Source organism: Leptosomus discolor, chromosome 2 (genome assembly GCF_034619465.1).
Source record: "Leptosomus discolor isolate bLepDis1 chromosome 2, bLepDis1.hap2, whole genome shotgun sequence".
Taxonomy (NCBI): Eukaryota; Metazoa; Chordata; class Aves; order Leptosomiformes; family Leptosomidae; genus Leptosomus; species Leptosomus discolor.
The window spans coordinates 119,395,045-119,409,477 of record NC_141392.1 but is presented as its reverse complement, the minus strand read 5'-3'; the positions used below and the strand labels follow the sequence as shown (position 1 = coordinate 119,409,477).

The following is a 14,433-nucleotide window of genomic DNA, read 5'->3' as shown; positions in this document are numbered from 1 at the left end:
GGGCCCGCTGCGGAGCCGGGTCCGGGGCCGCCGCCGCCCGGATTCCGCCGCTCCCCTCAGCCTGACAGGACGGCGCCCCCCGCCCCGGCTCCCCTGGAAACCGCCCCGCCTGCTGTGAAGCCGGCAGTCGCCGTCCCTCCGCTTGCGCGAGGCGGTGCCGGCCGCCTTCTCCCTCGGGCACGGCGGGGGAGCACAGCCAGGCGCCTCACCGCCGCCCCGCTCCCGTGGGACCCCGCCGGGGCAGGGGCCGTCGCCGCCGCCCCCACGGCGGATAGCGCCAGGCCCATAGAGCGCGCCGGCGCCGTGCTAGAACGTACGCAGCGGGGGCCGCCTCAGCCTGCGCGCGGCGGCGGCGGCGCGGTAGCGCCCCCTGGCGGCAGTTGAGAGCCTGGCCGCGGACCGAGGAGAGAAAGGGAGAAGGGACAGTAATGGCGGCCAGTTAGTGCGAGACTGAGCCGAGGAGGCGGCGGCAGCGACGGGAGGAGCCGGCGCGGCTCTGTCTGTGGCTCTGCCCGGCAGACCGGCTTCCCCAGAGGACTTCTTTTGCTTCCTCCCCCTCCCCCCTTCCCCCTCTCCCTCCCCTTCCCCTCCCTACCCGAGCCCCCGCCTGTCCGTCCTCCCTCCTCCCTCCGCGCCGGCGGCGGCGGCAGCGGCGGCGGCAGCGGCGGCGGCCCCCCGTGTCCCCCCTCCCCGGGGCCATGGTGAACACCAGGAAGAGCTCCTTGCGCCCCCTGGGCAAAGCGGCGGCCGCTGCGGCCGGAGCCGGCAGCCATTTCATCTCGTCCCGGACCCGCTCTTCCAAAAGGGGCACCAAGGCAGATGCGGCCGGGCTGGAAGAGACGGCGGCAGCGCGGGTAAGGACCGGGAGGTTCACGGGGGACGGGGACGGAGAGAGGCGTGGGGGGGTGGGGCGGGGGGCAGCGGCGGCGGTGAGGGCCTTGGCCGGGGAGTCGCTGGGGACAGCGCCGCTGCTGCCGGGGGGGCCGCGGGTACGGGAGCTGCGGGGGGGGGGGGGGGGAGACGGCTGTCGGCTTGAGGGGAGGAGGAGGGACGGCGGAGCCGGCGGGGAGCCCGGGGTGAGGAGGGACGGCGGAGCCGGCGGGGAGCCTGGGGTGAGGAGGGACAGCAGAGCCGGCGGGGAGCCCGGGGACGCGGGGGGGCGGCTGCGGAGAGCCACGCACCCCGCGTCCCAACTGGGTTCCCCGCTCGGCGGGGAGAGGGCGGACTCCGCCGGAGTGGTGAGAGGCGCAGGCCGCTGCCAGGGGCCGTGGGCGGCGGGGGCGGCCGAGGGGGCGGCCGGGGACACGGGAGGCGAAGTTGCTGTTCTGCTGCCGCCGGTGTCTGTGCCGGGCTGGGGCTGGCAGGGCCGGCGGCGGCAGGCGGGGGGGTCCGGCGGCGGCGCGGGGCTCCCCCTGCGGCCGCGCCCGGCGCTGCGCCGGCCGCCAGACAAAAGTTGGGAGCTGCGCCTGCAGCAACTTCGCAATCCTCGGTCCTTTTTTTTTTTTTTTTTTTTTTTTTCCGCTTTCCCTAAATGACCTTAGTTCGGCTGGAGCGGGTCTTCGCCGCGGCTTGGACGGGAGAAAGCTGATGGTTGAGAAAGGTCGCCCGTTGTTGTGACAGCCCCCCACCCGCCGAGCGGGGAGGGTGCAATTTTGCCGTCGGGTTTAAGTTAGATGCTTTCCCAACGTAACTTACTGTAATAGCTTTGGTGGTACGGTCTGCTGGCAAGTGAGTTCTACAGCCTGATTGGGAAAATCAACATTTGGTGAATTCTAACTGGAAGAAAGGATTCGTGAGGCTCTTTTTTTTCCCATGTTGTCTCTAAACAGAGTTGTTGACGACAACTGCATTTTTTCAGTTATAAGCAGGGCTTTTCTTTTCTTGACAAAACTTCACGTATTTCTTTGAAGATTTGAACCAGTGGTTTTAGTTGCCTAATTGGCATACATGTTTTAAAAGCAATGTAAATACGGAAGTGAAAATTGAGAGTCAAAGCATTTGACAGTCAAGCACCAACTGACAGTGTTCCAGCCTTTGCTAAGGATGAAGTTAATCAGACAAGTAGAAAAACAGCCAGAGGCAGATCAGAAGGATGACGCCTGGACTTTTAAGAAAACCTTTTGTCCCATCCTTTTAGTTTTAAAATACTGAAAAAAAAATCACTGACTAGATATTCTATATGTTTTGTGCTTCCCTTTCAGTTCTTTCACGCTTCACAGTTCTTCCCTTCCCCCATCTTACTTTTCCTTGTTGTCACTTGTTTCTTCCTTGTTTAATTTCATTAGACTCATGTGGATGCAGCACCGTAGCTGTAAAAAGCCGTTCTGCTTGTTCTAGTATGCAGTTTCTATTTATTCGTATTGTGGGTCTTGTGGTCTGTGAGGCGAAGTTTGGTGTAACCCTTACTGGCTTGCTTTGCAGGGAGTTTGCTGCTGCTAAAAGAAAAATAGGTTGGGCTTCTTTCCAAATATTTTTCATCTATGAATAGTATTTTAATGCTACAAAATATTTAAATTATGTTATTGTCATGGTGTAGGGAAAGGAGATTGTGCAAAATACTGTCATAAAATCTGTAAATACATACCAGGATATTACCCATGCTTTTAAAAAAGCATTTCTTCTAAAGTTAAGTATACATTTGGTGTATGGGAATGGACATGTTTCACTTCACGGCAAATATCATGTTTTTTTTTTTTTTAAAGATGCAGTTGCCAAAGATGAGCAGAAGTTACCCAGGAAGGTTTTTGTTTGTTTGTTTGTTTTTTCCCCTTTCTGTCAGTGAATTTTGTAATATATATATATATAGCCCACCGTATTTTAAAGTTGTCTTTGTACAACTGTTTTTATTCTTCAGATGTAAGTATTTGTCAGCGATACAGCATCTTTCCAAGCTCCTGAATCGTCTTCAAGTAGTGCCGGAGGAGGATTTCTGTGATTAGAACATGAATAAGTATAGCAGTAGGAGGACAAAGCCTCTGCTTTTGGAAGTGACTGTCGGGAGACAGATAGCGAGGCTGTGTTTTGTGCAGAAAGTGTACTGGGATTGTTCTCATGCAGTTGTATGCATTTTTTTTTTTTCAAAGTTGACTGGAACAGTGTGTCGTTTTGAAGTTATTTGGGTGTCATGTCAGGAAACCAGCCTTACTACCAGCAGTTAATGGGGTTAATGGGCAGCTAGAGTTTGGAGCTCTGGCAGAGACAGTACGCTTCTTATTTGCACTATGTGGCTTAATTTTCTTCCACGGAGGTTCTGACTTGGACTCACAGAGAAATGCTTTTCAGTGGCAATGCTTGTAATTACTTTTCAGAATATATTTTAAAAGATCATCTATTTGTTCCTTATTAGCAACAAAAACTGAGTTAGTAATCTAATGGCATCCTATAAGATGCTGATTAGACCACATGAGGGGTTAGAAGTTGCCTTCCACCTCTTTTATACGCATTTCCTTTCTCTCCTTTTTTTCCTCCTGGCTTTTTCTGGTATACATAGGGATTTTTTGGCATACGTTTGTGAGGATAACCTCGTACGCCTCCTCTCCCAAGAACTTGAGTTCAGTTGCTAGTCTTCCGGTTCAATGTTACGTTGAGTTGCATATTAATAGTGTCCATTTTTGTCTCAGCTGAATTCGGAAGCGACTCGCATTCTCTGGAAATGGGCTGTAATAGCCTCCAATGCCTTTATCGTGTTCTCTGTATTCCCTCTATAGTACTTGCTCATCTTAGAGAAAGCGATGACGTCAGCCTTGGGAAAGTAAACTGTTTTGAATTATTGACTGGTGACCATGCATTCAGTGATGGAGATGAATACATGTGTGTCCACTGACCAGAAGCCAGATTAAAATGAACAAAATCCCTCACTAAATGGATCAAGGAGCCAAGAAGTTTATTTTCTGAAATGATGTCATAGCAAAGTGCGTAGAGAGGGTATGGAGAGGAAAACCTGGTGTATTTTTTTCTTATTTCCAGGATTGTTTTACACACTATTTAATAGACATTGAAGCTATCTTTACAGAAATTTGTGTTCCGCCTCTATATAAATTATATGCGTGTTTTCCTTTCTAGCATTAAAACCTGGGAAGTCTTACAGCTTTATATTAAAGCATTCTGACAAGGAAAGGGCTTCGAAATCTTCCAAAGTTTTCAGAAACATAGAATTGTAACACAAGGCTTATAAATCCAGTGGACTTGATTCACACTATGAAAAAATTGATGGTACTGTGACCTTAACTGGTTAAATTTGTGCTGTAGATTTACCGGTGTCTTATGTTTTCAGGCATTGAGGTGTGATTGGTGGTAACACTTACTTGGCAATTGAAATTATTTTTCATGACCATCCCAAAACACAAATCAAAACTATTGATCAAGAAAACTAACAAATTTATTGTGGAATAAACACTCTTAAATCACGTCAGCGTATTAGGTAGACATTTTAGAAATGTATACAAGATTAGCTTAATTTAATTAGCCAAGAAAGCATTAGCAGTGTCTTAAGAGCTACTCGAGGGCACTGTGATAAATTGTGACACGTGATCCCAGCTAACGGTACTGCCGACATCGTTCAGCTTGCTCGGTGGCAACCTAGAGCTCTCCATTGTGCTTAATTGCTAACAGGAGCAAACGTGGACTTGAGGATTGACATCGAGGGCTCTAGTGTGGGGAGCTATAAAGCTAAGCAGCATTTTTGTGCTCTGTAATACCAGTGTATTTCAGTGTCTCTTACTGTAATTTCTCCGTCTGTAACAATAAATATTTGTCCTGATTTCTGAGTGCTACAGCAGCTTTTGTAGCATGAGCTCATTGCTGTGTTTTACTACTTCAAAAGTCTTTAATGGTCAGCTATTGAAAACATGGAAAATGAACTTTAAAAAAAAATTATTATTTCTCTTAAAATATTGGCTTTAAACATACTCCCTAGAGCTTTCTAAAAATTAAATTTTCCTTTATGAAATAGCCTGATTCAGATTAGCATATTTTCTTTGTCTTCTTTGTGAAGTGTCCTACAGTGTTCTGTATGTTCTGTGGTTTAGAATAAAGCTGTAGAAAAAGTCAGAGTTTCCTCCTTATGCTGGAAAAATTATATTTGCTGGTCACCTGCATGTAAAGCTCTTCAGGGGAAAAACGCTCCTCTCAAATATCTGTGTTTTTAAAGAACTGCATTGTCTTACTGTTGAAGTTTACAGTAACACCAATAAAGGTGCTGAGGCTAACGCTTTACAGTTCTTTGAAATACTTCCTGAAATATAGAGCCTTGTGAAGTTATTCCAAACAATTTCATTTAAAGGAAGATTCCCAAGAAAGCTCATCTTTTCAGGGTGTAATAAAATGTCAGGTTCTTTCTGGTTTAGTGGTCTGCTGCTCTTTTGGGACTTAGCGGGAGAGTATCAGTGATCTAAAGCGAATCGTGCAGTCTGTTCCTTAGTAGCATGGTATTAATACATCTGTGAGCGGTGGGAAATTGAGCAATTGTTGGAAGCAATCTATGTCCAAGTTTCTGTCACAATACCACACAGTCAGTATTTGTAATCCTTCCGTGTTTCCAAAGGGGTGTCCTGAGTTGGAATTCTTCCTAAGTATCTTGCCAAATTGGTCTGGGCCACCGTCAGAAGTCGAGACACCTGCGAAGTGTACGCGGTTTGTTTTGGGAGGCAGTTGCGCGTCCTGTTGGAAGCCGGTGATCTTTGCGGTCACGCTGTTGCAGGGCCTTAAAGGGAAGCAATCTCGGGCCTCTCCAGTGAGTGAGTAAGAGCTCCAAAGACTACTCAGGAAACGATGCTGATGTTGGTGTGCTGCATTGCTTCCTTTGACTTTGGGACAAGCCCAATATTCATATTAATAAAAACTGCTTCTCCAACTCCTGTCTCTTGGTTTAAACTTAAAGCAGGAGGCTTAACCCATTGCCGTGAGAGATCCCGTGACAGTTGTGCAAGAGTGGCGTACAGCTTGGGGTTATGCAAGATAATTAGCTCAGGTAATTATGTTCTGATCACCTCCATCCCCCTGCAGTTTCAGTTGGATGTGGTATAGTTTTGCACACCCTGCCCTAAATTGTCAAGTATTTGTTATACTGTGGAAAGGTTTTCATTCCAATGTAATGATGCTTTAAACGATTTCCACGTAAAACTTCATAAAACCCTTCTCAAACTAAAGCATCCAGCAAGTCGGCATCAGTGAGCTGAAGCTTTCACTGCTCTTATTTTTAGCTGAGACCATTTTAAAGGTTGCTGATGGTTTATTAGATGTTTTGGCTTGAAGGTATTACTTTGTGGGAGAGTGATATCACTCATGAACCCACTTTCATGAAGGGAGCTGACAATAATTTTTCAGACTTTTTTAATCCTTTTTTCTTTTTTTACTCTCCATGCTTTGCTGCTTTTTCTAAATAATTTTTCTGTCTCTGAGTTTACTCTTGAAATACTGTCTTTATTACCTTTGATGGGATTTTCATGGTTTATTTTAACCATTAATTTTGCTTTAAATTGTTTAAGTGTCGTTTTGCATTTATACTTGCTTGGACTCTTTTCCTGAATAAATTTAATTTCTTCTTGCTTGGTAGCTATTAAAACAGTCCACTTTTCAACCAGTTGTAAGATTAATGTGTTATCTTCTGTCAGCTTTTTCGTTTTGCACTGCTGAGTATGTGTATGCTCTAATAGCTTCAGCTGCAGTTGAACTAGGTATAAAGGAGGTAGCCTTAGTGCTTCTACCAGAAATACAGAATTTATGAGCTTGTCCAAGTTCTGTAGTTTTTGTAGCCTGTTCTGAATTTTGTGATTTTTATCCTTCTGCTTCTAGCAGTGTCTGTTAATGACCTGACTAATGTAAAGCTTTGGTGGAAAGTTTGTGTCCAGTTAAACTCTGAGCAGATACTTCAGTTTGAGTGTTTTCATAATTTGGGAAATGGGGTTTTTTGCTTTTCTCTAAACCCCAGTCAATTGCTTCATTTAAAATGGATAAGTAGTCGAGCCGAGCTATTTAAATAGCCTGAAATGAAGAAGCTGTTCTTTCTGTACACGTGGAAGAGATTACTTGCATTGAAATTTGTTGCCATGCTTCAGCAATCCCTCATTCCAAATACTTAATAACTACCTTCTATTATTTCTCTGATTCATTTTTCAGACCTTGAATGTTGTTTTTATTATGATTTAAATTTCAGTACATTAATCTTAAGATTTCATAGTACGATTTTACACAATTTTAATTAGCTTTTTCTTTTGAAATACTGTTTTCAAGTGCATTGTAGCTAGGGATATAGAAGTGTTTTTAATCCCACGGGTTTTTTTTTCATATGGAAGACTTCCTTCCTGTAGCTTCACTTGCTACAGGCGGTTCCTTGCTTAGTTTAGTGAGTGGAGTACCTGGTCATGTCCAAACCTTGGGGAACCCTCTGGTCTAAGGGTTCTCTCTGTTCGCCTACTTGCTATCCTCATTCAGATAATTCTGCTTATTTGTTGAGGTTTATAGTAGTACTAGAAGGAAGCTATGTCCTCCAGACTTTCTTTGGGATGGGGTTTTTCAGCAGGACTAAGGGTAGGAAAAAAAGTTGTTGTTTGAATGTTTGCATTTTTTCCACTTCTGAATTGTAATCATTCTTGACTGTTTACATAAATATAATTTTTGCTTTAAAAGTCTTTGTTAACAGAATATAGAAACCCATGGAAATGGTTAATAAGGTTCTGACTAAAAATGTCTTGCTTTTAGTATTCCTTCAGTGTTCCATTAGGAAGATCAGTGGTTTTAAAAACTTCTGATATGTGGATCTTCTAGAAAAACTTGTCAGTGAGGTGTGGACCCCCATAGAGCAGGTAGAGACCTCGGTAGACTTGCTCTTCTGAAGGTGTGTGATTTCTCATGTGCTGCAAGCTGTTAGCTCTGCAGTTGTGAAAAGGAATAGACTTGCCAATAGTAATGCTTGCCTGACCGTTCGATCAGCTGGATCAGGATCTGGTTATCAGTCCAGCTGAAACTAACCCTTCTCCCCACATCCTCCTGCTTCCCCTTGCCTCCCCTCCATCCCTCTGATTGGATTGTTAGCTGAAAATTCACAGTGTCTCCCTAACTTTAGTGAAGGCACAAAGGAGGAGTGAAGAACACTCATGGTGGAAATGCTTGGAGCAGGGCAGTGATGGCGGGTGGAGGACAAACCTCAGCTCACTGGTTTTGGGCTCTGTCATAGTTTGGCAGAGCCTGCTCTGTAGCTCACTCTCCCTTTCTTTCATGAACCTACAAGTAGGCTATAGATTGCAAGAGTTTTTTGGATGTCCGATCAAAAGCTGTTGGAAGGCACTCAACCTGGATACGAACAGGTGTCTCTATTATAGACAGAGGGAATGGTTGCAAGTGTGAAAATACACCATGAACAGTGTTGTAGGTAGTGGTTTCTGATTTTAACTTGTAAACTTTTAACTTTTCTCAAAAGCTTTCACGTTTATTAAATAACCTGAATTCTAGAGTTGAAGATTTTCAGGAAATAAAATGGAAATCTGTTGAAAAAATGAAGCAGATCTTCTCATGCAAAAAATATGTTTTTCACCTGAATGAGTTGGGAGGAATTTGTTCTTCTGAAAAAGTCTGGATGATGATATTTATATTCTTAATGGCTATTATCGATGTAGGCATAGTTTCCTGAAAAAAACAAACCGAAAAGCTGAATATTAAAAGAATTTAGATGATTCTGCAGTTGAGACATTCTTTACTATCATTATCACCAACGAAGTACAGCATTAATAGTTGTTTATTCCAAGATCATCAAACACTTAAGTGTGAATCTTGTTATTTTTCCTTAACACTCATGGAGAGCCATTGTCTGATAAATGACTGTGTGCAAACAAGTGGAAATTGGAGAATTGTGATCAGAAGATGGGTTCTTTTAAGCCAACTTTGTGTCTCTTCAAGCTATCAGTAAGGTTAGCACATGAGGTCCTTAATGAAACATGAAGTTCTTAGTAAGGTAGTTAATGTGCTTTAATCCAAGTACATTTTTTTCCAGCTTATTGTCACTTGAAGGCACAGGCAGTATACTTACTGGATTTTTAGGACATGAAAGTAGATGTTTAGCGTGCAGCAGTACATAGTGTACCGACATGAATGCAGTCTGCTGTATTATGCTGCGACCTGGAGTTGAGTCACGTTACCTTCTTCCCCCAGACAAGTGTAGCAGGTCTTACCTCTTCCCGCCAAGCAGGTAGTCAGTCCTCCCACAGAAGAGGGGCTAAGGGCATTTGCCAGGGAAATGTGGGTTGGGGTGTGGAGGAGCTTGTTGAGGATGTGTTGGTGCTGGAGAGAGTGGGTAGTGCAGTGTGTCATCCTGAAATTAGGACATAGTGCAGATGTGTAAGGCAAGGTGTGGTCCGTAGTTTGAGCAAGCTGATGGGAGCGTTTCGGCTACTGAAAATTTGTACCGAGCCTAAGGACAGTTGTAATCCTTTTTTTGTTGTTGTTGAAGATGCTATAAAGCAAAGTGACGAACTTAAAACAAAACAAAACAACTTGAAATATGGTTTGCAGTGATTTACTAGATTCTGTTCAGATGATATTATCACAGTCATGGTAGAAAATTTGTTTGATCTAGTTACTAGAATTTGGAACCAAATGAGAGCAAAACTAAAAATACCTCAAAGAGATTGTGAAGCCTTTTGATTTTTTTAAAATTCCTTAGTATGCCTAACCCAAAAATGCATTAGGAAGGATACCTAGCTCTTACTAACTTCCATCAATAGATCTTAAAGTAGATCTTTAATGCGATAAATTTGTAGAAGTTAATATATTAATCCCTTTTTTTTAACCTTTGCAGAAACTGATATATAAGCGAGCAAGTGGCTTATCCAGAATCACTGGACATACAGATAGAGAGTGGTTTTGGTGTATTTTATTGGTGTGTTTGAAATGGCGTTATAGCAGCAAGTTATTTGTTAACTGAATAGTTATCCGAGGGCAAAAATGAGTAATGAGCTTAACTAATTGGTACACTGGAGACACAATCATGTTTTTTTCATGAATACAAGTTTTATTTTGGAAAGACAACTCTTTTCATACCGTTGTGATAAAAATGTTTATTAAATGCATTAAATATCCCCAGGTATGTATTTTATTTCTTTTAATGGATAGCCTCTTCCACAGGAACTTTGCATGAACTGGTAGGGGAAAAGGTGGATCACGTTTTTTTCCACACGTGCTTTTAAAATATTAATCCAGATTATTAATATTCTGGGACATCTAGGGAGATATGTTGTTATTCGCAAGATACATTTTAAATTATATTAGAAATAACTGGATGACCTGGATTCAGTTTCTCCAGAGTTAGTAAGAATAAGATTGAGAGATGTCCAAAGTCGTTGTTGCCTTTTCAGAGAGTCAGATGGGGAGGAAAAAGTTACTTTTAAATATCAGAAGATAAGAATTAACTAAAGTTAGAAGTAGTGGTTTTTGAAAACCTGTAGCTGAAACAGATTTCTTGGAAATGCTTATTCCATTATTATTAAGACAATAGTAAATTTCAGGGTGTTTCATGCTTGTTCAGTGGGGCAAAAAGAAAAACTAACTAGAATAGTTTTTGCTTTTAACAAAATGCAGAGGAACAGGATTGGTCAGTTGAAGATTGAATGTCACTGTGTCTTAATTTCATGTCTTCGATGTGGGAGCAGGTCCCAGAAAAGAGAAAAACATCGATATTGAAAGGTTTAAAACATTAGCTTGAAAACTCTCATGTCTGACTTGTGCAGTTGTATGAGCTATCATGCTAACTTTCTGGGTGCGGCAGAGAGTTAGTCAGAAGAAGGGTGTGATCCACGAAATGTGGGGCAAGGAGAGCAAGTTTGACCATGGTGGAAAACTCAAATATTCATGTCTACATACCTGTGTTTTAATACAGCTGAACCTGTGGCAAACCAGATGGAGTCTTTTCAGAAATTGCAAGGTGTGGTTGTGGTTTGAATGTTATGTCGTCCCTTACTCAAAAACTCGATGAACTTGCGTTTGCGTACTTGGAGATGACAGTGATAGAGATGGTTCGTACTCGTCCTGTATTGCCGAGACTGCTGGATTATGGTCATCTTGGGTTGTTCAGACCAGCCATCTAGTGAGGAGTTCTTTGGATATTCTCTTGGCCAGGAGATTCAACTTAAAAGCCAGAAGAAACGAAAAGACCCCACCCTCTCTCCTTCAATATGGTAGAAGTAGTCTTTGTATTTTAACTTCAAAATTAATCGGCTATCATGCTTTAGCTAGCTGGTCCCTGTGATATACCTGAAGGCAAGCCCTTGTTGGTGAGGACTCCCTGGGTATGTGTGTTCTTCAGTCATGCTGAAAGACTGTGTTGATGTAGTCGCTTTTTTTTCCTAAGAGACTGAGAAGGAAGAAGTCAGTTTTATTAATTGATTTCTAGTTTATCTTCTTTCAAAACTTAAGGACTTGTGTTTAAATGTTATAAATAAAGCTCTGTTAGCATCAAATTATTGTTTTGAAATCTAGGGGTGGACATGGAAGAGACTACTGCTGATATTCTATGTCAGGGTTTTTGTAGCTTGTTCATGAATGTGTGTATTATAATAAATATTTTTCCCATCTTTTTCATGCAACGTAGACAAAACACAGAGATAAGTATGCAGCTATATTTATTTTATTGCTTTATTTACTTACTCATTTTAGATTTTGTTTCTAGATTTATCATTGCCGTCGTTCAGCTGCTTTCGGTGAAGGTGTTTTGCCAGAGTTTGCCCCACTACCTCTGCAAGACCCTTGTTGGTGAATCTTAGCTGAACAGCTAATTTGCAGTATTCGTTCAGCTGTCACATTCCATTTTACTCTTGAATCCAAAGATAATGAAGACTATGTTTTGCCAGTCTAGACCACGGATGGTATCCTGTTAACTCCAGTTATTTCCTTACTCATTATTAGTGAGAGTGCTCTCCGTAAGAAGCTGTGCTGGGTTCTGGTGGTTCTGGATCACAGCTGGAGTTTGGTGGGAGTTTTATTTCTGTTAGATCAATATAGTTGTGCTTAATTTTGTTTACCTCTTACCTGACACTAGGTAAACTCGTAAAAAATGAGTGATTTTTATGTGCTTGCTTTTTCTTTGTGGCTTTGGTATGCTTTTGAGCAATTTCTGACATGATTGAGATTTTATTAATTTGTATTGTCTGCATTCTCTCAGCGTGTGAGGATGTTTGCTTCGGTGCCAGTGTTTCATTAGGAGCTTCGAGTTGAGTGCATTGGTTCCTACTTCTGCAATTGCATTATTATCTTAATTTTTGAGTTTCTTGCTTGTATCATACATTTGTCTTTCTAGTCCCAGAACTAGTTTTCGTGATGTACACTGTTAAGTAATAAGTTTCTGGGTTGAAACTGAAGTGCTATTTTTAATCATTAAAGTTATAAAGAGACCCAGTTACTTGAGGGAGCAAGTTGAGTGCAGTGGAATCATTAGACCTCTTCTGCTATAAATGTGAGGAAGCGGTGGATAGATTGCTCTCTGTAAAGGCTGCTCAGATTGAAATTAATTTCTTTTCTTGTTCTAGCATATCCCAGTTTGGCTAATCTCTTGAGTGTAATGAAAGCTCCATCTCCATATTTTACTATAGGTAGGTGAAAGTTCTGGATGGCAGTCTAGGTGTGATTTCCCTAGAGCTTGAATTTTTAAGATTGTCTGTTAACTGGAAAATGGAGCTTGGATTCTTACTAATATATTTAAAATTTCAATGATTTTTCATTGTAGTAGCTTTGTCACTACTTCATGGTAAAACAGTTTGTATGTTAGTGCATCACTAGACCAGGTGTCCTAACTTAAGTTAGTGTTTGGGATCTACTGTCTTAAAATTTAGACTTGCTTTGTACTTGCTAGTGTACTTGTACTTTGTACACTTACTGTGTAGAGTTAATATGCAGACAAATGAGGCTCAACTGAAAATAATATCCTGAACAAGAAGAACCAGAGATTGTTGCCTCTGTTAAGTAAACCCCTTCATTGCTAGTCTAGTTCCTTGGGCAACTGCCCTGACGTGAGCACACCGACGGTTAGCCTGCCCTTCCATTTTTGGAAGCTATTGGCCAATATCTGTTCATTTGACAGTATTAGAGATCTCAAAGATACTCAGGTTTTATAAATTTTGTGAATATTGGTAGGTCACTAGCAGAGGGAGGAGACCTAAAGTACCAGATTTTGTCTCCAGGTTGATTACTAATACTTTGTTTTACCTGCCAGCTGACCGCTTGGCATGCACGTAGCTCAGGAGTAACTACATCGCTGTATTGCCTCTGACCAATGAATAGACAGGACAAATGAGGAATACTAGCTGATTTTGAGATTTGGGACTGGAGGGAACTGGTGGTAGTGCAGAGAAAGGTGGTCATAGGAGACCGGGGAGGAGTTAGGATTTTTGCATGGGAAGGGGTAGAGTTGGAGTATAGGAACGTGTGCATTACTGATTTCACTGCTCACAAAATAGCTTTAATGTTAGCCCTCATGAAGCTTCGTTACATGCTTGATCCTCTTCTGTAGTTTCATTTTCTCTGTCTCGCCTAGCCGGTTTGAAACTGGTTCTGTGGCTTACCTTGAAACTGCTTCTATCCTGCACAGGGCAGCTCTTGTAGTTTCAGAAAGTAGTTACTAAACCTGACATAGCAATGAGGTATTTCTCTAAGTCCACAGCTAAACTTGTGGCTGATTAAAGCAAAAAGTACATACACAAATGCTTACAGTGTTCAGAAGTGTGTATGTATGCTATTAAAGTGTTGTGAAAAGTCGGTATTGTGCGGTTACAGAGCATTAGAGAAAACAGCTGGGTGGCTGCGCATGTATTTTACAGGTGGTGTGTGTTAGGCGTGGTGGTAGTTACCTCTGCTGCCACTTTGAATAAGTCTTAGATCCCAAATTTCTACTTCACCTAGTTTAAAGTTTTAATTATGATCTTCTAGTATAGATATTATTTTGAGTTATGTTGATGTACTTCCTGAAGTGAAATAGTGAGGAAGAAAAAAAAGTGTGGAATTTGTTTTGGTTTTAGACTGGTGTTAAGGAAGTCCTAAGATTGAATCTTTATACAGACCTCTTTCTTTCCCTGGATTTACCTTAATGGACTAAAAATTATCAAAGTTCAAACTACTTTTAAAATGAAATGTGAACATGGGCTGGTTAACAATTAATACTAGTTTTTAGTATTTAGTATTTACTAGTGTTATCAAAAGTATTTATAAGTATTTATAGTATAAATAAAAATCATATTTTCAGTAAATAAATGCTATATCATGATAAATACTGTTTTTATTAATTTATTAGTAGGATAAGTATTTAATATTCGTTAAAAAGCTATTGGGGGACAGAATGTTAAGGTGTGATGCTGACATCCTGTTTCGCTCACAGCTTTCTCTCCCTGTAGACAGTGGTCCCGTCCTCCCCTCATGTTTTTTTCTTGCGTTATCTTTTGTACTTGTCTGATCCCT

General features: G+C 42.2%; 1 protein-coding gene across 2 annotated transcripts in view; it reads left to right on the top strand.

Annotated features, from left to right (window-relative positions):
* The first annotated feature begins 698 nt into the window (after positions 1–698).
* The window catches only part of ATAD2B (ATPase family AAA domain containing 2B), a 76,219-nt gene continuing 62,484 nt past the window's right edge, over positions 699–14,433 (top strand). For both annotated transcript variants that reach the window (XM_086460344.1, XM_086460343.1), the window contains exon 1: positions 699–854. In XM_086460344.1, the coding sequence (XP_086316470.1) occupies positions 699–854 (156 nt within the window). The remainder of the gene's footprint in view (positions 855–14,433) is intronic.